At 51.3% G+C, this 24,838-nt stretch overlaps 1 protein-coding gene across 1 annotated transcript in view; it reads right to left on the reverse strand.

The window, feature by feature from the left end:
* IQSEC3 (IQ motif and Sec7 domain ArfGEF 3) overlaps positions 1–1,308 on the reverse strand; it is a 109,484-nt gene extending 108,176 nt beyond the window's left edge. Inside the window, exon 1 of the mRNA XM_062195422.1 lies at positions 767–1,308. Within this exon, the coding sequence (XP_062051406.1) occupies positions 767–1,308 (542 nt within the window). The remainder of the gene's footprint in view (positions 1–766) is intronic.
* Positions 1,309–24,838: the final 23,530 nt, after the last annotated feature.

Raw genomic sequence — 24,838 nt, forward strand, 5'->3', positions numbered from 1 at the left:
GAGGAAAAAGCTGTCACCAGACTGAATACTCAAGCTGCAAGCGAGCTCTCCATTGGTCTGTCGGGTGGATTGTTTCCTTCCCCCCCCCCCCCCCCCGCTCTGCAGGGATTCAGAAGAAAGGTGGCCACTCAGGTCGGAGCCGAGTCAGCTTCCCTAGATGAGCCACTCTTGGCTTTGACTCCCACTGCATCAGTTAAAGAGCCAGCTCATTCCTCTGGGAAATGTTCTCTCCCACCCTTGATCTTCCTGAGTCCAGCTCCCTGCCTTCCAGCTTCATCCTCTTCCTCCTGGATTCCCCTGGTCCCAAACCCGCTCTTCGTGAGTGCAGTCCTTTTAAAGCGCTTAACATGCCTCTGCCAAGCCTCTGTCGCTTTCGTATTTCACCCTCCCTCTCAATCATTTTACCATCCAAATTCCCAAATTTTTCCAAACTTAAAATCCTTCAATGGATCTCATTTCTTCAGTTTAATTTTCAACCAACTTTCCCCTAATTTTGTACCTTTGAAAGCCTGCCAGTTTCCAGTATCCCCAATCACTTAAATCCGTTTCACCCCTTCCCTCCAGAAGGGCTGGATATTTCCTTTTGATCCGACATCGCCCAAATCTCACCCCCTCCCCCATGTCGCCCCCTGCTTACCCCCAGATCTCTTCTACCCCAAGCGTCTGTTTACCCTTCGCATCACCCTATCCTTCAAACTCCCTTGTACAACACCACTTCCCCTCCTCACACCCACTCCCTTCCATTCCTTCCCTCTGCCCCACTCACTCGGGTCTCCTGCCCAGGACGCCCTTGCCTAGGGCGGCGGGGGATTTGTGTTGAAGGAGAGCTCCGGCGGCGCAGCAACTCGAGGGACGCTCCTTGTCCTTGTGGGCGCCGGCCGCGAGCGTCCCCGCAGGCTGCTGGGGCGACTGCGGTGCCTGAGCCCTGCTGCTGGGGCCTGGCTGGGGCTGCGCCAGGAGCTGCCCGTGGTGCTGAAGCGCCGGAGGCTCAGGCGCAGAGGGCGCGCGCTGTCCGTGGTCCTGGAGAGGCTCCTGGGCCCCGGCGGCGGCGGAGGCGGGAACGGCGGCAGGGGGAGCCGGTGGCGGGGCTGGCGACGGGGCCAAGGGCCCGGGCGGAGGCTGAGCTTGCAGCCGCTGCTGCTGCTCACCCAGGCTACGGTTCTCGGCGCTCAGCTCGTCCAGCCTCCGCTCCAGCTCGTCGATGCGCTGGCGCTGCGTGTGGATGAGGCTCTGCTGGTTCTGCACGATGGCCGTGAGCTCCTTGAGGTATAGCACGGCCCGCACCGGGTTCTCCAGCAGGCTCTCCATGCCGCCCGCCGCCGCCTGCGCCTCCCTGCGCCTGCCTGGGCGGGCGGCGGGCAGCGCCGGAGCGCGCTGAAGCGGAGCAGCGCCGCGGCTGGTTCGCTTCGCTCTCTGGCAGTGGCAGTGGCAGCCTCCTCACCGCCGCCGGCGCCGCGTCAGCGCCGCGGAGACTCACACCCGCCCCGAGGGCGGGACTGCGGCGCCAGGGCCTCCCCTCCTGGCTGCGGGAGGAGGCTCTGCTTCCTGCAGGCAGAGAGGAGGGGCGGCAGCCAGGGCCCCGCGTGAGCGCGTGCGGCCGAGGCCGTGGCAGAGCTGGGCGCGCCGGGGCCCCGACAGCACTGAGATGCGCCCTACCAGAGGGGAGGGAGAAGGGAGCAGCGGCGCTGGGAAATGGGAGAAGAGAAGCAGCTCAGGAGAGGGGAGAACAGGGAGAGGCTGGCAGAAGGAGGAAGGAGAAGGAAGGAAGGTGGGGACGAACAGGGAGAAGAGGCAGGCATTCGGGTCGTGAGCTGTTTCCTATGCCCGACCTCCCAGGGGTTGGGGGACCTTCTGAGGAGAGGCCACGCCTAACAGTCTCTAATGCTGGGGAGTTCCCTGGTGCACAGCGGTCACAGGACTATAAGGGACCCTAGATACCATCTCCACCTGCGCTTTCTCCCAGCCATGAGGAAGCTGAGGGTGGGGCGGCTGTTTGTGTGGGGGTTTCCTCTGGGAGTGAGACCTCAGGCCAGGGCGGGGAAGGAGGTAGGGCGGTGGGTGTTCCTGGCATACGTGTCGTTGGGCATTAGAACATCAGACTTCTGCCATTCTCCCAGTGTAGGCATGTTTGTGGCTATCAGGTGTCCACAGCTGGAACAGCCACACCGATCTAATACCAGAGTTGAGTGACCTTCTGGGAAGGAATTTGTGCTTTGCAAATAAATTGGCTTCTCTGCACTCAAATATTTTTCTTTGTTTTTCTCCCATTTATCTTCCAGGCAAACCTGGAATGAAGAAGGAAGAAGGAAACTTATCCTCAGCTGGGGCAACATTGGGAGAACAGGAAAATACTTCAGGAAGGATCGGGTTTCCTACCAAAGAGTGGAGGCTGGGGATGGGACAAGGAGCATTCTTCTGTGCTCCCTTCTCTAGCCTGACTGGTTCACTGTCCGAGAGCTGGGTGCTGGCAGAGAACCATACTGCTTCTGTACATGGAACAATGTACAGCGCCATTACCCATAGGGCTTTCTTCAAATGCAGATTTCTGGACCCAGTATCAATCCTGGTGTATGGAATCACTCGAGATGGGGCCCAAGTGCTTTCAGTTTTGTCTTCTTCTTTCACTTAAAAAAAAAAAAAAACAAAAAAACTTCCATGAGTTGTAATTTGCATGTGATAACAATTGTATGCACCTATTTTGAGTGCACAGGTCAATACATTTTGACAGAGGAACCCATGTAACCAGCACCACAAGCAAAATTGCAAAAAGGACCCTCATATCCCTCTGCAGTTGATTCCTCTCATGCTCCAGCCTGTTAACTGCTGTTCTTTCTGTAAATATACTTAGTTTTGCCTGTTATAGATTTACGTGTCAATGGAAATCACATAATATGTACTCTTTTGTGTCTATTTTAAAAAAAAGATTTATTTTATTTATTTGAAAGGCAGAGTTACAGAGAAAGAGAAAGGCAGAGACAGAGAGAGATGTCTTCCATCCACTGGCTTACTCCCCAAATGTTTGCAATGGCTGGAGCTGTGCTGATCCGAAGCCAGGAGCCAGGAGCTTCCTCTGGGCCCCCATGCAGGCACAGGGACCCAAGAACTTGGGCCATCCTCGGCTGTTTTCCCAGGAAGATCAGCAGAGAGCTGGATTGGAAGTGGAGCAGCTGGGGCTCAAACTGGTGCCCACATGGGATGCTGACACTACAGGCAGGGGCCTTAACTCTCTGCACCACAGCGCTGGCCCCTGTGTCTATATTTTTCCTCAGATTAATGTTTTAGAGGCTCATCTACTGTATCATAAACATGATGAGTTTGTCCATTTTTTTGCCACTCACAATAGTATCACAATAGATGCACCTTAATGTGTTTTTCTCTTCACTTGAGAGATATTTCAGTTGCTTCCAACTCCTCATTATTTTGCCTAAAACTGTTTTGATTATTAATGGAGAAGTCTTCATGTGGACACATTCACACAGCTTCATGTGCCTCATATTTCATGTCTTATGAAAAGTCAAAATCTAGGACTGGAATTGCTGGATCAAATAACGGTGAATATTTAACTTAATAAGAAAAGGCCAAACTGCTTTCCCAAGTGGTTAGGCTATCTTTTATTCTCACCAGCAAAAATGAGACTCAGGCATTTCACGTCCTTGAGAATATTTGGCATTTTCATCCCTTTTATGTTTTACCAACATGGATATGTACTAGTATATCATTATGGCTCTAATAAGTGTTTTCTTCACAGCTAATGCTGTTGGACAGGTGTTCAACACAGCGGTTCAGATGCTGCCTGGGACATGTGTATCCAGTTCCTGGCTTAGAGGTTGGATCTAACCTTTTATGGTTTCCCAGTAATGTGCTCCCTGGGAGGCGGCAGAAGATGGCTCAGTACGTGGGCTCCTGCTACACTCATAGGAGACCCAGATTAAGTTTCAAACTCTAGGCTTCAAGCTGGCCCAGCCCCAGCTGTTGCAGACAGTTGAAGAATGAACCATTAGATGGAAGAGCTCTCTCTCTCTCTTGCTTTCATTTATTTATTTATTTTTTTTTTGTGACAGGCAGAGTGGACAGCGAGAGAGAGAGAGACAGAGAGGAAGGTCTTCCTTGTCTGTTGGTTCACCCCCCAATGGCCGCTGCGGCCAGTGCGCTGCGGCCGGCGCACTACGCTGATCCGAAGCCAGGAGCCAGGTGCTTCTCCTGGTCTCCCATGAGAGTGCAGGGCCCAAGGACTGCCTTCCTGGGCCATAGCAGAGAGCAGGACTGGAAGAGGAGCAACTGGGACAGAATCTGGCGCCCTGACCGGGACTAGAACCCGGGGTGCCGGCACCGCAGGCAGAGGATTAGCCTATTGAGCCACAGCGCCAGCTGTCTTGCTTTCAAATAAAACAATAAAATAAATGAGGTGGCAAGATATATGATTAAATTACATATGTGTATTTATATATACTTATCTATAATACATACATGTAGACATACACAATTTTTTTTGACAGGTAGTGTGGACAGTGAGAGAGAGAGAGACAGAGAGAAGGTCTTCCTTTTACCGCTGGTTCACCGCCCCCAATGGCTGCTGCGGCTGGCGCACTGCGGCTGGAGCCAGGAGCCAGGTGCTTCTCCTGGTCTCCCATGCGGGTGCAGGGCCCAAGGACTTGGGCCATCCTCCACTGCACTCCCAGGCCACAACAGAGAGCTGGACAGGAAGAGGAGCGACCGGGACAGAATCCAGCGCCCCAACCAGGACTAGAATCTGGTGTGCCGGTGCCGCAGGCGGAGGATTAGCCTATTGAACTGTGGCGCCGGCCAACATACACAATTTTTCTACACATGCAGGAGTGCTTCAAAATGTTTGTGGGAAATGTAATTTGAAAATAAGTTTATTTTTACACACAAATATTTTATGCATGAAATCGACTAAAGAAGTTGTACAGGGGGTCATTTCCTCCAGTCCTCTGCCTCTGGGTAGAAGAGCAGCTGACCTCCAGTCTGCTCTGTGCCTCCTGCCATACATACAGCCAGAACATGGAACTTCTGGCTTGCACATGCATCTTATGTATTTTATAAATCAGGTTATCAGCCTGCAGGGAAGTAAAACAAATACAGCCTCTCCTATGCCCTTTTGGATCTGTTTCCGTGGGTGTTGGCTTTATGGGTATATAAAAATGGTGATGATAATCTTAGACAGCATTTGCATCCCACTTAATGGCTTTCTTTTTTGTTGTTGTTGTTTTTGTATTTGTTCTTATTTGAAAGACAGAGTTGCAGAGAGAGGTAGAGCCAGAGAGAGAGAGAGAGAGAGAGAGAGAGGTCTTCCACCCACTGGTTCACTCCCCAAATAACTGCAATGGCCAGAGCTGAGCTGATCCGAACCCAGGAACCAGGAGCCTCCTCTGGGTCTCCCATATGGGTGCAAGGGTCCAAGGACTTGGGCCATCTTCTACTGCTTTCCCGGGCCATAGCAGAAAGCTGGATCAGAACAGGAGCAGCTGGGGACTAGAACTGGCGCCCACATGGGATGCTGGCACTACAGGCTGGGGCTTTAACCCACTGTGCCACAGCACTGGCCACACTAAATGGCTTTCAGTACCTCTGGGTCTCAGTTTTCACAACTGTAAAATGAGGATAATGATGGGATCCAACCATAATTTATTTCAAGAATAAAAATCTAATGTATGTCACGTGTGATCACACATACTTGTTTTATTTGATACTTAATGAGTGACAAACACGACATGTGCACTGCTGTTAGTCCTGTTTCTCAGATGTAGCAAATGAGGCTCAGGGAGGGTGGTCAACTGTTTTGAAGTTGCAGAGCCAGTAAAGGTAGAACTGGATCAGATCTATTCTCAGCCTACCTTGTTTGTTCTGCACCACACATTAGGAATCTGATATGGAGAGGATCCTTGGGGGAGGGGTTTGGCCCCAACCCTAACAGTGGAAGCGTGGTTCAGCGATGTAGAGCCGGGAAGCACTTAGCATGGTGCCCAGTACAGAGGCTGTGCCCAGGGCGGGCTGCTTCATCGTGGAGGAGTCAGCGCTGCACCGTGCCCACGGTGCTCTGACACACGAGTGCCTTTGGTCCTCACAAGAAGCCTGTGGGCTTTTTTATTAGCCCCACTTTGCAGAAAAGGAACAGAAGTGTCAGAAATCAAGTGACTTGCCCTAGGCCAGTAGATACCAGGATCAGGAACCCCACTCGAACCAGGCTGTCCTCGGTTCTCTCAGCCGGGGCTTCCCTTAAGTGCAGCCGCATGTCACACAGCAAGTGTCAGTTGAGGGCACGTAGTTTATGGGTTGGGCCTTGGAGGGGGCTTTGCGGCCAGGCTGCAGTCCTGCCTTCAGCCCTCGTCACCCCTAATTTCCGGCTTGATGTCGTGGAGCAGGCCTGCCAGCTCCCAGCCATTCTGACGCACCCATGCTTCCCAGCTTGGGTGGAGCCCTTCTCCCAGAATGGCATTTCCTTGGGATTTCTCTGCACTTGGGAATGGAGCAGAGCGTAAAGAAGAGTATGGGTTCTGAAACAGGCAGACACGGATTCGAGCCCTCCTTCTGCCCCTCCCAACAACGCGACCTTGGGGAAGTCACTTCTCTGAGCTACTGATTCCTCAACTGGACAAAGGGTTGGGGGCGTCGTGGAAGCACAGTGCCTTGGACAGCAGTCTGAGCAGGATTTGGCTCCCCGACCTGTGAAGATATTTCAGTCCCAAAGCCACCGACTGATGGAACTAGCAGGACAGAGGCTTGATCTAGTTATGGTGTCTGAAGAGAGCGCCTTGGGGAAGTGGCTGGGTTGGATTAGGTTGCTAGAGTGCAGCCGCATGATGGACTCATAGTGGCTCACCGAACAGAGCCCATGTGGCCGAATGTGCTCCCTGTGTGCTCCTGGTCTCCACAGCTGCAACGTCCTTGACACATCTTGTGCCACCCAGCGCCCTCCACAGGCACCAGGCCAGGGGGCCTGCGTGAACTTGGGCTATGAACCTTTTTTTTCCTTTTTTTTTAATTTTTGACAGGCAGAGTGGATAGAGATAGAGACAGAAAGGTCTTCCTTTACCATTGGTTCACCCTCCAATGGCTCACCGTGCTGATCAGAAGCCGGAGCCAGGTGCCTCTCCTGGTCTCCCATGTGGGTGCAGGGCCCAAGCACTTGGGCCATCCTTCACTGCACTCCCTGGCCACAGCAGAGAGCTGGCCTGGAAGAGGGGCAACTGGGACAGAATCCGGCACCCCAACCGGGACTAGAACCCGGTGTGCCGGCGCTGTAGGCAGAGGATTAGCCTAGTGAGCCGCGGCGCTGGCCTGGGCTATGAACCGTTAAAACCGAGCCAAAATAAGGCTTCTTCCTTTGTAAGTAGCCTCTCTCAGATGCTTTAGTTGTATGAACAGCAAACTGAATAATACGCTGGCACGCGGGGGTACTGCAAAAAGGTCTTGGCAGATGGAATTAAAGGACAAATATATTTTGGAACAAAAACGTTTGAAATCCATGCATAGTTTATTTCATAACATGCATTCTCCATGGTCCCTTTGAAGACCACTCCTGTAGTACATAATTAATAGTTTTTGGTTTTTGGTAGGAGTGGTGAAGATCTCCCTGAAGTCAGGTCACTTCTCTCAATGTGGTAACGGGGGTTACTCTCGCTGAGCTTCCCTTGCGTCACCTGTGAAATGGGTCAGTACCAGTGCTCCCTGAGCTCACATCTGGGAAAGTTCTCCATGAACAAGAAAGTGAGCAAAGTGTTAGGGGGTGAACTCACCTGAAAAGAGCCTTCTCTTCCCCATTGTGTCCACACCTTCCGTCCAGTCAGTGGCCTGCCTCAGTCCTGAAGAAGGCTGGCAGCCTCTGTGATGGGCACACTGGACAAACCCGCTCACCCTGCAGAAGAGTGTGGGGCGGCTTCTCCTCCTTTTTCAACGCTGACTTTGAGGGGAGCATTGCAGAGATGAAGTTGGGTACACTTGAGAGATTATTCAGCTGCCGCCACAGGCGGGAGACTCTTGGTTTTGCTCTCACTGTCCCCGACAGTGGCATAAACTGGGCCAAGATCTGTCTTTCTCTGGACCTCAGGAACCCCATGGTGGAGTAGAGTGTGGTGGAATCACAGAATCTAGAAGGGAGAAGAAGTGGGGAGCTTGCCTACCCTAGGATTGCTTCCACCCAATGCAGGCACCAAATATATCAGCCCTGATCAGTAGGCTCTGTCTCAAATCTCCCAGGACATTCAGGTCCCCACATCACAAGATGAGTACCCACTATTACAAGAATGGCTGGAAAGATTTTTCTTACATTGAGCTGTGACTGCCTTCCTTTATCTTTCTTTTTTTTTAACTTTTATTTAATGAATATAAATTTCCAAAGTACAGCTTATGGATTACAATGGCTCCCCCCCGTAACTTCCCTCCCACCTGCAACCCTCCCCTTTCCTGCTCCCTCTCCCCTTCCATTCACATCAAGATTCATTTTCAATTCTCTTTATATACAGAAGATTAATTTAGTATATATTAAGTAAAGATTTCAACAGTTTGCACCCACACAGAAACACAAAGTGAAACATACTGTTTGAGTACTAGTTATAGCATTAAATCACAATGTACAGCACATTAAGGACAGAGATCCCACATGAGGAGCAAGTGCACAGTGACTCCTGTTGTTGACCCAACAAATTGACACTCTAGTTTATGGTGCCAGTAACCACTCTAGGCTCTCGTCATGAGTTGCCAAGGTTATGGAAGCCTTCCGAGTTCGTCGACTCTGATCATATGTAGACAAGGTCATAGTCAAAGTGGAAGTTCTCTCCTCCCTTCAGAGAAAGGCACCTCCCTCTTTTTTTTTTCCTTTATCTTTCACTCACTGTTCTGAGTCCAGCCCTCTGGAGCCCCATTCTTCTTCAAGTCAACCCATAAAAGCCCCTTCTATGCTCTGCCTTCCCAGGAAAAGAAGAGGAGGTAGGAAGGAGGGAAGACTTCAGACCGCCTGAGCTTCTCATACAGCATCTGTCTACACACACAAGCTGTGGGCTGTCATATTGGACACATTGTTTCAAAATATTCTCTTTTCCTGCTTGCTGCCAACTCTTCCTCCCCCCACCTACAGAAACTGCTCTGAGAATGACCCAGGAAGTGGGAAGCAGTCATAGCACCCACCTCCAGGGGCTGCTCCAGTTTGAACGGCAATACTTAGTAGTTCTCAGCTTTCAAAGTATTTTTAGAATTGTTTCAGAAGACTCCTTTATCAAAGAAACTCTTAACGTGGAGCTCGGCTGAGTGGATGACGGATAGAGGGTGGGTGGGTGGGTAGGTAGGTAGGTAAATAAAAGGAGATTAGTAGCGAGGATAGACATAGTCCAGAGCCAAGAGTTGGAACCCCTGCTCTGTTGCTATGTTGTTTACTGACTGTGTAATCTCCTAAGTCTGTTAACCATTCAGCACCTCAGTTTCTCATCTGAAAATGGGCACGATTGTTAAATCCCATCTCACAGGAATCTTGTGACTACTGAAGGAGCTGATGTAGACGAAGTATTCAAGAGAGCACTGGAGCAGTGATGTCCTCTGGTGCAGCGTTATTTTCCCTGCTGACAAGGTGGAGAGACTGTCCCATCCCCTGGCCAGCAAAATTCCTGAAACATTGGAGCTTCCGGGGAGCAGAGCTTTTAATCTGTTCATCTGGAGCATTTCTACGTGGCACAGTAAGTAATGGGAGGGGCTGAGGGCACACAGTGGAGTAGGCGTGTTGAAGCCAGACCTTCAGCTGAGGTCTCCGGACTCTTGGCCTTGGCAATTCGCTGAGATCTTTCTGCATGTGCTGAGCTGGGGCCAAGGACCAGGAATTGAGCACATTCCTTAGCCTGTTGGGCTGACCTTGGCTGGGCTGCTGTACTCCACATCCCTCTAGGATGAGGCCTCGAGGTCATGTGCTAATGAAGTAGCAACTCCAACTCTCTTTCAGAAGCAGGGGTGGAGATGGATGAGGACAGGGAGCTATGAAACTTAATTCACACTTATTGCTGTGTCTTAAGGGCACAGGCTACAAGGTATTCCTTGTTGTCTATGCAAAGTGCAGGGGGGATTGGACAGGTGAGACTCATCAGCCTCTCTGTACCCCCTCAGTCTCTCTCTCTGTCTCTGAAATATTTGAGGACTATCTGTCCCTGAGACAGGCCATCCCAGGCAGTGGCACTCCTCTGAGGTTTATGTTGGACCTCCAAGGTGATGGAAGAGGGATGGTGTGATTTGGCCCCCAGATTCTTTTTTTTTTTTTTTACTTAAAGATTTATTTATTTATTTGAAAGGCAGAGGCAGAGAGAGGCAGAGGCAGAGAGAGAGAGGTCTTCCATCTGCTTGTTCACTCCCCAGATGGCTGCAACAGCCAGAGCTGTGCCGATCTGAAGCCAGGAGCCTCTTCCCAGTCTCCCACATGGGCACAGGGGCCCAAGGACTGGGGCCATCTTCTGCTGTTTTCCCAGGCCATAGCAGGGAGCTGGATTGGAAGTGGAGCAGCCGGGACTTGAACCAGTGCCTATATGGGATACCAGCACTGCAGGCAGCAGCTTTACCCGCTATGTCACAGCGCCGGCCCTGTGCCCCAGATTCTTGCAGGAGTTTAAATTCCAGAGTCATAAGTGAATGATACTAAGAAGACAGAGTGCTAATCCTATTGTGGTGTTTAGAGAAGGGGCCTTTGGGAAGTGATTACATTGGATTAGGCTGTAGCCCTGTGATCAGATCCTGGCAGCTTCACAGGAGAAAGACCCCACATGGAGAAGTGTACTCCCTGTCTCTTTCCCCATGGTGCCCTGGGTCACTTAGGACCCTGCCAGCAAGAACACTGTCACCATAGGACAAACCAAAGGGACTTGCCAGATCTTGGACGGTGAACCTCCAGAACCGTCAGTGAAGATGAGCTACTTTTCTTTTTAAAGTTAGTCTGCTGCCAGTAGTTCATTATAGTAGCAAAACCTGACTAACATGGATACCTTTAGCTTTTACCCAAACCAAAAAATTGTTTATCTTGTATCAAGTGACAGTCATTCGTACATTAAATTAACACATGCTCACTGAGCATCTACTACGTGGTGGGTGTTAGCAGGGCCACCATCATATGTGTGTTACATGTGCTGCCACTCAGGATCCTTGACTCAGAGGTTTCCTGCACTTAGCTTAACACTCTGCTGTCACTGACCTGCATTTTTTTCATGATATTTTCTACGCATTGGTACAGTAAAACAATGATGGACGTCCATGATGGAGGAGACACCTGTGACATGAGTGTCCACATTCATTGCACCCCATTCACCTGTGGCCTATGGGCACGGAATTCTGGTTAGCCCACACTCCAGGGGAGTACAGCAGTCTTAGGGAGAAAATACAGGTGTGTTTCAGTGTCTCTGTGAACTGTGAATGCTCCAGTCTCTTATATATAATGACATAATTTGCATATAATCTAATCACATTTTCCTGTATACTTTTGTTAAAGATACTTGTATGGATTTGAATTTTCAAATTTATTTTCTGAAATGCATTTGAAAAGCAGACACACACACACACACAGATCTTCTACCCACTGATTCACTCCCCAAATGCCTACAACAGCCAGGGCTGGGCCAGGCAGAAAGCTAGGACCCTGGAACTCCATCTAGATCTTCTGTGTGGGTAGCAGGAACCCAATTACTGTATCATGATCTGCTATGGGAAACTGAATTGGAAGTGGAGTACCCAGGACTCAGATTTGCACTCTGATATGGGATGTGTGTGTCCCGAGGAGTGGCTTAACCCACTGTGCCACTACACCTGTGCCTTTCCTGCTGTGTACAGGGTAATTTTCATTTATCTCTGGGTCCCCATGTTACGTAGCTGGTGTGTAACATCCAGCTAGCCCTGGATGAATAACACAGTCCTTGCCCTCACACAATTTACTAATCTACTGACAGAAACATACTTTAATTGCTTACTTCAGAAATATGTCCTTATAAGCTGATAAGTGCTATGGGAGAAAATTACAGGGCTCTTTGAAGGGGTATAGTATTAGGCGGCCTCATTGAGTCTTAGAATCAGGAAGACTTCCCTGAAGAGGTGATATTTGAATGAGATGTGAAGATTAAGCAGGAGTTAGGGAGGTAAGGAGAAGGGGAAGAGTGCTCAGAGGGGACACACGAGCAGGTGCTGGTCATCAGGTTCTTTCTGGAACCAAGAATGGCCCACGACTGAGCAGAAGGAGCAAGCAGGAAGGGGCCCCAAGTCCTCGTGGAGAAACAAAGGCAATGGCTTTGAGGGTTGGGACTTCATCCGAAAAAAAAAACTGTGCTGATCTTCACGTGTGAAGACGATGTTCCTGCCCCATCACCGACTGCACAGGCACTGAGCTTACAAGGTGGGGGCCCGTGTGATGATGGCCTTGCCCTAAGCCCCCATATTCCCCAGGCCAGTTCTCACTGCCTCCACTGGAAACACCAGCAAGATGACTGGCAAGGATGAGAGATTTTCCTGCACCTACCAAACACCTAGAGAGCCACAGCAAGATCTGCAGCCTGCCCTGATGCGCCAGGTATCTGAACATTGCCACAGCTCTTCGTCCTCCCCACTTCGTGTAAGTGTTAACTGAGGATGACCACATTCAAAACCCTTTCCTGGCCCTGGGCTAGTGAGATGCCCAGCCCAGCCATCTGGATGTGATCTCTCCCCAGGACTGTCACAACAGCCTTAGGACGGCCCAGCCTGCATTCAGTCCCTCCCCTCTGCTACGGACCACCTCCACTAGAGGGTCTTCCTGGACAAAGGAAGCTTGTGTCACTACCTTCTTCAAAAATCTGCAGTGGTTCCCCTGTCCCTAAGCAGGGCTTTGCAGTAGCAGGTAGCAGTGGGTCCTGAATAAGTGACATGGGTCATTTTAAAAATAGAGAAAAAAATAGAAGAGGAAAATGTCTGAAGACATCGCAGAGTGCTAAATATCGTCTCTTCAAAGTTTGTTTCAGTTAGGTCTGCATATTTCTAAACATATGTGTATTTTTATGTCCTGACTAGAGATTTAACATTTTAAAATTACTTTCATGTTTACTTAAGAAGCAAAGAGACAGAGACAGAGAGATCTCCAACCTATTGGCTCATTCCCCAAATGCCCACAATGGTCTGGGCAGGGCTAAGCTGAATCTGGGAACCAGGAACCCAAACCAAGTCTCCCACATGGGTGGCAGGGACCCAACTACTTGAACCATCACCTGCTACCTCCCAGGATGAGAACTGGTGAGAAGCTGGAATCAGGAGAGGAGTCAGGACTTGAACCCAGGCCCTCCTATGTGAAGCTCAGACATCCCAGGGTGCTGGTTAACCACTGTGCCAACTACCCTCCTCCTTGTTGTGGATCATGGGCAAATGTTTGAAAGCAGAAAGAATATTGCTGCATTGGTGCACCACTTGCTTTCCCCGCTTCTTGTCACTCACATGGGCACTCACATCCTACACTGGGGCCACACCAGGACACCCCTCCAAAGTCCCCTCTTGCCTCCCTGACTTGGCTCGTGTCACTTCTTCAGTCTTTGTCATTCCAGCCCCTTCTCTGCCTATTGCAATTCTATTTGACAAGACACCTGTGAAAAATCCCAGCCTTCTCCCCAATCACAGCTCATCACGTATTCCTCTTTGATCTGAAGCACATTTGCATATACCTCTCGTTAGCATATTTCATTCTGCTTGAATAAAGGTTAATTCAAATGTCAGTTTCTCCCAGCTGCCTCCAGTGTTGGGTCTGTATCTACTTCATCATTATTTTCCTCTGCGACTAACACGGTGCCTGGCACATTGGATCAGTAGGGGGTGCTTCGTTCAGCCAACTGAATGCTCACGAAGCTCCATGAGGTGGGACTTCAACTTTGCATACAGAAAAGAGAGGCTCAGAGAGGTCGGGGGACTTTTCCAAGGCTACATAGCTGATTCGGGAGTAGAACAGTGGATGTATCTGGTGTGTGGAGTGTGGACCCCAGAGCAGAGCTCCCCTCCACCCCCCGCCCCAGTCACAGCCTGGCCAGAGAGCTGTCTTAGCAGAGTGCTCTCCAGGTCCAGGAATCACCCCAGTCCCCACCCAGGTCCTCCGCGGGGCTGGTCAAAGCTCCCACAGTCCCTGAGCGGCTCAGGGGTATGAGGTAGAGGTGGCTGACCCCGACAACCTGGGCTTGGAGGAGACGCTGAGAAAGGCAAGGAGAAGGAGCAGCGGAGGGGATGGGAGGGAAGCGAAAGACCCCAGGGCAGAGATAAACACCAAAGGTACTGCGAAACCCAGAGAGCTGAAGACGAAGAAGCAGGGAGAGCGACTGGAAACAAGGAAGAAGGCAGAGGACAGAGCAGGGAGTTGGGCAGCTGAAGGAGGGGTTGGGGGAGAAAGGCGTGTCCTGGATGAGCAGAGTGTGCAAGGCCAGGCTGATCTTCCCCCAGTCTCCCTGCCCGGCCAGGCTCTCAACCTCCTTCTGCACATCAGCCAAAGGCTCTCCTGTCCTCTTCCTCTTCATCCCTAAGTGCTCAGCAGGTGGCCCACATTCAGCCCAGTGCCCAACGCTGGCTTGCAGAAAGCTGGCCCCCAGGACTTCTGGCATCTGAGGTGGGGCTGGATTTGAATTCTCAGCACCCCATTGCTATTCCAGGGGGTCAGTCTTTCCCAGGAAAGCTTTCCCAGCAAGCCACTCTCTCCGGCTGTGGGCTCAGTCACAAGATCTCCTTTCTGGCTTCTGGTTCTGGAAATAAATAACAGTGACCTTGGTCAAGGTGACTTCTCTGAAACGGGCATCCTATGTGCAGGATGAGTTCTGGGTTCCCCGCCAGGCAGCTGAATGTGGCTCTGACTGCACGGCCTTTGCCACACGGCAGCCTGCAGTACATCAACCCTCTCCTGCAAGACAGCAAGAGCTCGCTCCAGTCCTGCATGTCTTGCCCTCCCTGCTGCTTTCTCTGCGTTAGAAGCAAGACCCAGGTTCTGCCAAGACTCGAGAGGCTGGAGATGCTGCAAGGGAGTCGTGGGGAGCAACCTGGTGTCTGTCTGTCACCACCCAGGGCACCCTGATGTGACAGGGCTTGGGGCTGAGAATTCACATGATGGGACATGTTTTGAAAAGACTCCTCTGGCTGTCATTTGGAATAGACTGAAGGGGGAGAATGGGAGCAGGAGCCCAGCCGAGAGGCTTCCGTGAGGGAGAGACAGACAATGACCTCTGGGGCTGTGCTGTCGGACTGACACAGGCACCCCCCCCCCCCCACTTCTTAGGGTCCCAGGAGTGCTCCCGAGGGATATGGAGACTTGGTCCTCCACAGGCTTTCGCTGCGCCCTTTCAACTTCTCTCAGGCCCCAGCCTCACCTTTCCTGAAGGTGTCTTCAGCCCAATCTAGACTTCACTGACTGAAGCAGGCGGCACTGCACCTGCCATTCAGTCTGTCACTGACATCGGCATGAAGTCTTCTCTGAGAATAGCCTGAGAGTAGTAGGAACGCTGGCAATGCTTGTGCTGCTGAGGGCCAGACCCACTCTGGCAGCTCATAAAGATGTGGAGAAGAGGGGCACAGGGGGCATTCAGAAAGGCAGATCTAGGGGTATCTAAGGGGCACCTGAGCCTCATGGTATAAGGTAGTAGGTAGTGACCTACCCCATGAAATGCAGTCTTAGCATTGCTGGGTGGGAGTGGTCTTTGTCCAGCCTCTCCTTTCACCCCCACCAACCTATCTTTGGCCCTTCCTAGAGAGACTTTCATTCTGCTTTTGGCAATTTCCCTCTTCTACCCGGAGCCAGAGTTAGGTCTTGTTTAATAGTCGTTATGTCTACAAAGGAACTGTCCCTTGTAAATACGACGTGAGCAACATATGGAATTCAAAATTTTCCAGTAGCTACATGAAAAATTTTAAGTGGAATTAACTTTAACAACACACTAATTTAACCCATTGCATCCAAAAAGGGATCATTTTAGCATGTAATCATATAAAAAAACTATATGGTAGTAGAGAAAAACCCTTTGTTGGTAGAAAGTCCTAGAAGTTTTTTGTGTATTTGACATGGCGCATCTCAGTTTGGGTACTAAGTTCTCCTGCAGCTGTTCTACCTACTGCCTTATAGCATGAGGCTCAGGTGCCCCTTAGATACCCCTAGATCTGCCCTTCTGAATGCCCCCTGTGCCCCTCTTCTCCACATCTTTATGAGCTGCCAGAGTGGGTCTGGCCCTCAGCAGCACAAGCATTGCCAGCGTTCCTACTACTCTCAGGCTATGCTCAGAGAAGCTGTGTGGGCTGCATTTAGGTTTCAGAAAACTCACATTGTGAAAGTAGATTCAGGTACCCAAGCTGCCTCACATATACTGTTACAACTTGGATGTCCCCCCGCCCCGCACACGCACATGCACACGTGCACCCATCTCATTCCCCTCTGGCTGGTGCTTTGGTCCACCAAGTCTTATGCTACTGGCTAATGGCCAGCAGATGAAGGGTGGAGATTAGCAGGTGGGTGCCAAGGGAGGTATTTGGGTCCCTGAGGGCGCTCTAGGAAGGCAGTTCTCAGGAGAGGATTGCCTGTAGAAGGCTGGTCCAGCCCAGCTGCTGCCCACCTGCACCCTGGGTTACCATGTCATCCTCCCACTCCAGTCCCTTCACTGTCTACCACCATCATCAAACTCCAGACAAATGTGGCCACCCAGACCTGCGAAATGGTGAGCCAGGAGAAACCCTCTCCCTTTAGAAGGTAACTCTGCTTTCAGGTATTTCAGTTCAAGCAACCAAAAGCTGACTGATACACATACTTAAGCTTTCCAATAGTCTAATGGCGCATCTTCAATTTGTTTTTCAATTAGTTAAAATTAAGCACATGAACAATGCAAGCTGTCAGTCACGCACATGGGTCCCATCACTCACGAGTGACTGCAGCCACAGGCAGCCTCCTCTGTCTAGGTCCCAGCTCCACCACTTGGTCTCTGAAAGTCAGCCAGATCCTCAGCTTCTCCACCCAGAAGCAAGAGTGACTACTGCCCCTCCATCCCTGCACCCCCACCTCCAGTTCTCCTTAGAATCAGTTTCTCTCTGGTCCATAGCCAAGCCACCCATAGCTCTCAGACCCCTCCCGGGCTCCCCTGCTCCTTCTATCAACATGATCATCTCTGCGCATCAACATTAGCATACACACAAGCCAATTTGCATACTGATGATTCCTGTGTTAATCAAATCCACGCTTTCAGGATTAGGAGGCATTCTCCCTCACCAGATGGGGACACGGAGATGGGGGCTTGCCTTCCTGCCGGGGTCTGGAGGGGGTGGGCCTTCAGCGGGTCCTTGGTGTAGGAGGCAGGGGGCTTTTGGCCACAGGGAAGGAAGACAGGGGAGATGCAGAGCATGGGTGGGCGTGCAGCGGGGACGCTTTTCACACATGGCTCATTGTGTCAAATGATTTGGTTGTTAAATGAGCACCTTAAGGAAATTTTTTTTTCACATTTCATACCTTTAAATTTTTTATAATTTAAATTCTTTGCCCCAGGCCAAGTTTTTTCAAGCTTCAGATCTGTGCATAGAGTGGGCTTCATTTATACAATTCCACTCTGAGATTCTGTCCCACCCCCAAGGACTCCTTCATGGCCACCCCAGCCAGGAAGCCACTGTTGAGCATCTGCCGTCCCAGCCTGCAATGGGGGCAGGCAGCGGCTCTGGCCTGCCCACCCCGGGAGTGAGCCCAGTGGCCTACTGCTGAGGGAGGCTGGGATAATCCTCCCGGAGCTATTTCAAGGATTAGTCCTGTTGTTCTGTGCCCAGCTCCCACACAAGCAAGGTGCAGGGCTGTGGACACTGCCAGGGAGGGAGGGGCAGCTTCCGGATTGCAGATCCAAGAAGGGAAGTGGACACTGGCTCTGGGCTCTGGGGTCCTGGTAGTGTGTCCTGGGCATTGGAGAACAGTGACATGGACACTCTCTGCGGCCCTAAATAGAGCTATGAGGAGCTACAGAGCTGAGTCTGCAGTCCCAGGACCTCAGCCTCACACATGCAGGTGCCCACACACACTCAAGCACAAACACACACACACACACAACACACATGCGCACCCATCTCATTCTCCTCTCACTCACATTCATGTCTTAATTACAACATCCACACACTTTTGTTCTGCGGGGCCCTTTTCTGCATTTAAAAAGGTGTTGAAAATTATATTTAGAGGGACTGGTGCTGTGGCATAGCAGGTAAAGCTGCTACCTACTGTACTGGCATCCCATATGGGTGCTGGTTCGAGTCCTAGTTGCTCTACTTCCAATCCAGCTCACTGATATGGGCTGGGAAAGCAGTAGAGGCCTAAGTCCTTGGGCCCCTGCACCCACATGGGAGACTTGGAAGAAGCTCCTGGCTCCTGGCTTCAGATCAGCCTAGCTCTGGCAGTTGTGGCCATTTGGGGAGTGAACCAGCAGGTGGAAGATCTCTCTCTCTCTCTCTGTAACTTGGCCTTTCAAATAAATAATAAATAAATCTTTAAAAATTATATTTAAATAACTGAGGAGCTAGATAAGCTTATCTTGATTTGAACACCTCAGAACGTGCACATGGATCAAAACATCACATGTGAGCAGGCATTCGGTGCTCACATCCAGCATTGGGTGCCTTGCTCTGCTTCCCATCCAGCCCCTGCTAATCCACTCCCTGGGAAGTGGCAGGTGATGACTCAAATACTTGGGTCCCTGCCACCCATGTGGGAGACTTGGATTGGGTTCCCAACTCCTGGCTTTGGCCTGTTCCAGTCCTGGTTGCTCTGAGCATTTGGGGGAGTGAACCAGTACACAGGTGGGAGATCTTTGGGTATCTCTCTCTACTTTTCAAATAAATAAAGAAATAAAATTCATTCATTACTTAAACAAAGGAAACACACGGTACCCTGTTAGGGAACAAGGACATGAGCCTCAGCCGTTTTACATTCTTGTTACCCTGCCTTCTTTCAAGAGACCAGTTCAGTCTCACATCCTATTCTCTACCCACCCCCGCATTCTTCCCCAGGTTTGGAAGGCAGTGAGCTAAACTGGTAAAACCTGTATGGAGGAGCTCTCTTCCGGACACCCCTACCGCTAGCCTACCCCCACCGCTAGCCCACCTCAGATAGAAAACAGCCCAGCCCCTGGGGTCTGGGCCCTCGGCCACGTGTTCGGTCCGTGTGCATGCTGGCAGTTGGTCACCCATCTCTGCGGATTTATTCTCTTTGAATAAATTTGGTCTGGCTGTGAGTTCATATTCTGTCTTCTCTCTGTTCTGTGCCCCTTTTCTTACATTTGGTGCCACATGTGAGGAGGCACCAATTTGCGCCCCTCTTTCTTACACCCCATAAATATGTATACTTCAAAAGAAATGTTATATTTTACAATAATATTAATATATCCAAGATGAATATATTAATGTTATGTATTTAAATGTGTTTTTCCATCTTAAGTTCCTGTTTCCTTCCGATTTCAGTTCAGAACATTCTGGGGGCCTGGGCACTGTGCACCCTGTGCCTGGCAGATCCGTCAGCTTGGCCACAGCCCTGCCATGTGCTCCTCACACTTCTTGCCTCCCAGGCCTGGCTGTGGCCTCTTGCCCTGGGCTTTCTCACCCTGCCAGGGCAGTTCCCTCAGCTCCCAGTCTCCTCCACGAGTACAGAGCAGGCAGGAAGGGGTGGGGGAAGGGGAGCCATGGGCGTCCCCCTGAGGGTCATTCTGGGCCAGAGGGGCTCCCAAAGCTCCAGCCTCCTCCCTCTGAAGTTGGAGTCCTCCCCCACCACCTTGGGAGAGCTAGGTGTTGCCCCAGGAAGGATGCATTTGCAGCTTCTTGAGGTTCTTCCTGACCCCGTGTCGCTGCTTACAGGTAAGTGCATGCAAGTCTGAAGGAGCCACTTTTGGTATCAGGAGGGAATGGTTTCTCCTAAACCCACTGGCCATGCTCCCAGGGCTCAGCATCCCCTGGCTGGCATCCAGACTCCTTTCTAGGACACGCCAGCCGCTCTGTCAGAGGTGCTGTGACGCAGGGGAGAAGAGTACTAATTAAGAGGTGGGCCAGCCTGCCTGACCTTGGCCCAGTTCCAAAATCTCTGAACGCATTTCTCTCCAACTGTAGAAGGTGCTGATGGCAAGGTTTTCCTTACCAAATTCTCCTAAGTGTTAACATTGTGTACATAATGGTATTAGGGCCTTCAAAAAGCCCATGGAAAATGAAATCAAAGAGAAGTTTGTTTTGGTGCAAAACATTATTTATTTATTTATTTGAAAGTCAGAGTTACACAGAAAGAGGAGAGGCAGAGAGAGAGAGAGGTCTTCCATCCAATGGTTCACTCCCCAATTGGTCGCAATGGCCAGAGCTGCACCAATCCCAAGCCAGGAGCCGGGAGCTTCTTCTGATCTCCCATGCTGGCGCAGGGACCCAAGGACTTGGGCCATCTTCTACTGCTTTCCCAGGCCATAGCAGAGAGCTGGATTGGAAGTGGAGCAGTCGAGTCTCGAACCGATGCCCATATGGGATGCTGGCGCTTCAGGCCAGGGTGTTAACCTGCTATGCCACAGCACTGGCCCCAGTGCAAAACTTTTGAAATCCATGCTTAGTTCTATCATAATATGCATTTTCCTTGAACTTTTAAAATGTATTTATGTATTATTTATTTGGAAAGGCAGAGAAAGAGCAAGAGACAGAGGAGGGGAAAAATGGACAGAGATTTTCCCCATCTGCAGGTTCGCTCTCCAAACGCCCAGGTTTCCCACATGGGCAGCAGTGACCCAGCCACCTGAGCCATCACTTGATGCCTCCCAGAGTGTGTATTAGCAAGAAGGGCAGAATGGGGACTGGATCAGGAACTTGAACCCAGACACTCCGCCATGAGACACTCCACACGGTGCCCACCCCTCCACAAATTTTTGAAGACCTCTTATGTGCATAGCTTTCAAATCTTTTTGCATCAAAATAAGCTTATATTTTAATTCCATTTTCCACAAACTTTTCCAAGTGCTCTTATGTTTTGCACACAATGAAACGGTGTTTATCTGTTAGGAAACAGGATTGTTATTCACAACAAATCAATGTGCAGGCTACCCTGACTCTTCTCTCACAGGGCAGATACCCCAAACAAACTTAGAGCCTGTGTGTCAGGAACAAAGCACATTGGCTGGCACACGCCAGAAGCTCCAAAAAATGGTACCTTCTCTTGTGTGGTGTGGGTCCTGCTACCTCACCAACCTCAACCCCACACTTCCGTGCCCTTCAGCAGCACCAGAGCCCACAGTCTCACCCCACCCTCACCTCATGCTCGTTGGAGCAGCGACTGGTTTTCTTCCTGGGTTCACAGCTACACGCTCTAGCCGATGTAACACGACCAAGAGCTACACGCACTGCTTCCAGGCCTGTCCCAGCAAACCTCGCACACACTCTTCTCCAACCTTTTCTGCTCCCAATCATTGAGCCCCATGCTACAGATGACAGAGCCCTTGATGGAAAGAACCCTGTCTTGAAGTGTCACCGAGAGCTGGCCACTGTTGGGGCGTTCTGTGAGTGAGAAAGAAGCCTCCATTGTGTGTCAGTCATTCTGTGCTCATTTATTTATTTTTAGTCTGCCACAGCTGTGTGACTTTCCTTAATTAATGCACACACACTGTCATGTGTCCCTGGAATGCTTGTGACCCCATTCTGCTTTACAGAGATAATTCCTCTTGATCCTTCAAGCTTCCCCTCTGCCATCACATCCAATGGGAATCCTTCTCTGAACAATTCTCCCAGTCTTCATAAAGGGTTAGTTAGGTGCCTCTCACAGGTGCTGCACAGTAACCCCTCCCCCTTCTCCATTCTCCCATTTCCTCTAGTACAACCCAACGTTGTTCAGGGTACTAACGTATTTTGCTATGAATATTCACTTCCCAAGGCTCTCTTGCAGCTAGAAGCTGTCACGTGATCCAGGCCTGAAGCAACTAGAGAAAGGAGCTGGGTGGAGAGTCTTGGGAAAGCACGTGTCTCCCCTTTACCTTTTCTCTTTGTGCTCTCCCCTCTTCCCACCTGCAGCTCAGGCAATGCCTGGGAATGGAGACTCCTTCAAGATGTCTGTGTGAAAATGGAATTAAAAGGGAAGTTTTGGGACCTACTTTGTGGTGCAGTGGGTTGAACCACCATCTGCGATACTGGAATCTCATATGAACATGGGTTCCAGTCCTGACAGAGAGAGACAGAGAGAAAGGTCTTCTTTCCATTGGTTCACCCTTTAATGGCTGCTATGGCCGGCATACTGTGCCGATCCAAAGCCAGGAGCTAGGTGCTTCTCCTGGTCTCCCATGCAGGTGCAGGGCCCAAGCACTTGGGCCATCCTCCACTGACTTCCCGGGCCATAGCAGAGAGCTAGACTGGAAGAGGAGCAACTGGGATAGAATCCGGTGCCCCGACCGGGACTAGAACCCAGTGTGCCGGCGCCACAGGTGGAGGATTAGCCTAGTGAGCTGTGGTGCCAGCCCTGCTCCACTTTTGATGTATCTTACTTACTGCTAAGGTGCTTGGTAAGGCAGTAGAGGCTGATCTAAGTGTTCGAGTTCCTGCCACCCATAGGGGAGACCCAGATGGAGTTCCAGGCTCCTGGCTTTGGCTTAGCCTAATCCCAGATGTTGCAGCCCATTTGGGGAGTGACCCAATGGATAGAAGATTCTCTCTCTTTCTCCCCTCTTTATCTCTCTGTAGTGTTTCTCTCTTTAACTTTGCCTTTCAACTAAATAAACTGTTTTAAAGAAATGGACAATTAGGGTTGAGTGTTTGGCCTGGCAGTTAAGAGAGTGCTTGGGACACACACAGCCCGTACTGGAGCGCCTTGGTTTGGGGCTGAGCTCCATCCTGACTTCGGCTTCTCGCTAATGCCCGCCAGGAGGCGCAGGATGGTGCCTCAAGTTGTTGGGTCCCTGTCATCCAGGTGGGAGACATGGGGTTGAGTTCCTGGCTCCTGGGTTGGGCATCTGGGGAGTGAACCAGCAGATGGAAGCGCTGCCTATCTCTCAAATCAATAATTAAATAAGTATTTTAAAAGATTAGCTTGCTTTGATGCAAACATATTTGAAAACCATGCAAAGCTTTTTCATTGTATGCGTTTTCCGTGAACTTCTTGAAGAGCCCTCCCATTACAGCTCTCAAAATTAGTACCGAGTGCTAAGGCTCCCGAAGGCCCCACGGAGCTGTCCTATCCGCTCTGTCCCGCCTGCCCCCCGTCCTGTGATGTGGAAAATCGAAACCCCCAGCACTCAAGCCCTGCAGTACGAGGCTCCCAAAGGGGGCATTTTGTGTTCACAGTGCTCTCTGGCTGGAGTATGAACCCAGGCATCCAAATATGTTAGAAACCCCAGGAAGGAGAAGCCAAATGCATCGTTTCTGGGGAGTGGAACATCCCTCTCTTCCTTCCCCAGAAGCACAGCCTCTGGTGAAATTTCCCGCTGGCTAGGAGAGTGGCTTCCGGGAGAGGGGGCGCTGCCCCACGGGCTGCAGCAGTAGGAACAACTTACATTAAGTTCCCGGTCTTGTCCCCGGTTTTCTGCCTGTAATGGTGCCTGAACGCCCTACCCTGTCTCTTTACACTTCTCCGAGGAATTTCTGAGGTCTATGCTGGTGGATCCCAGGGAGTCTGAGAGGGCGCCAGGACAGCCGGGCGCTCGGAGCGCAGCCGACCGCAAAGGCAGCAGCCACGCGCCGCACGCATGCACACACGCAGCCAGCTTTTCTTACTCCCATGGCAGCTCAAGGGGCTGGGGTTAGGTATCTCCGTGACTCAGCTTCCAGGACATCTTCAGTTTAGTTAGGTCTGGGATGCGCCTGTCAGTGGCTTGGGTAGAGACCCGTTGGGAAGCCCATCTGGCTGCTCTGGCTCTAGACCCCGGGGTGCCAACTAGCACAGCCAGGTGTGGTATGTGTCCCTGTGTGCTCTGTGTAGCACGGACGAGCAGCAGCCAGCAGCGCTCCAGGGATGGCAGAGTCGGGGCCGCGGAACCCCGATGACGGCGCTGGGACTCGGTGGAGGGGTGCGGGAGGGTGAGCGCGGCCGGTGCCCAGAGGCGGCGGGGCGGGGTAGGGGGGACGCGAGGAGCCCGCTCTGGCGCTGGGGCCGTCTTCCCGCAGCCCCTCGCTGTGTCCCTCCCGCGCAGAGGCGGGCAACAGCCTCTCCTGGTGGCCGCGCTCACGCAGCTGGGATGGCGCCCTGTGTGCACCGGTGCCGGCCAGCCACGGAGGTGTGTAACGCGGAGTGCAGAGCCTGCGGGCCGCGGTGACCTAGGTGGGCTTGCAGGAGACGGCCCAGAGCTTGGGACATGAGAAGCCGCGGATCAGAGAGGGCTGTGGCCCGCGCCGTCGTTCATGGCCAGGCCCTGGGTTCAGCCGCTTCTCCGAGGCCACTCTGCGTACTGCGCAGCTCCCGGTAAACACAGGTCATTCCTGTCGAGTTTTTGAAACTCTGAAAAAAAGTCTTGATGAGCACGGCCTAGACACAAGAAAAATGCCGTTATTAGAAATAGTCATGTATCGGCCAGCGCCGTGGCTTAACAGGCTAATCCTCCGCCTTGCGGCGCCGGCACACCGGGTTCTAGTCCCGGTTGGGGCGCCGGGATTCTATCCCGGTTGCCTCTTCCAGGCCAGCTCTCTGCTGTGGCCCGGGAAGGCAGTGGAGGATGGCCCAAGTCTTTGGGCCCTGCACCCGCATGGGAGACCAGAAGCACCTGGCTCCTGGCTTCGGATCAGCGCGATGCGCTGGCGATACTAGAAGACTACATATATATACATACATACACACACACACACACACACTACATACTATTTTTACATTATATTATAGAGAAAAGTAGAGAGATTGAGAGAGAGAGAGCTTTCACCCACTAGTTTG

This window comes from Lepus europaeus, chromosome 6 (genome assembly GCF_033115175.1).
Source record: "Lepus europaeus isolate LE1 chromosome 6, mLepTim1.pri, whole genome shotgun sequence".
In the NCBI taxonomy this organism is placed as follows: Eukaryota; Metazoa; Chordata; class Mammalia; order Lagomorpha; family Leporidae; genus Lepus; species Lepus europaeus.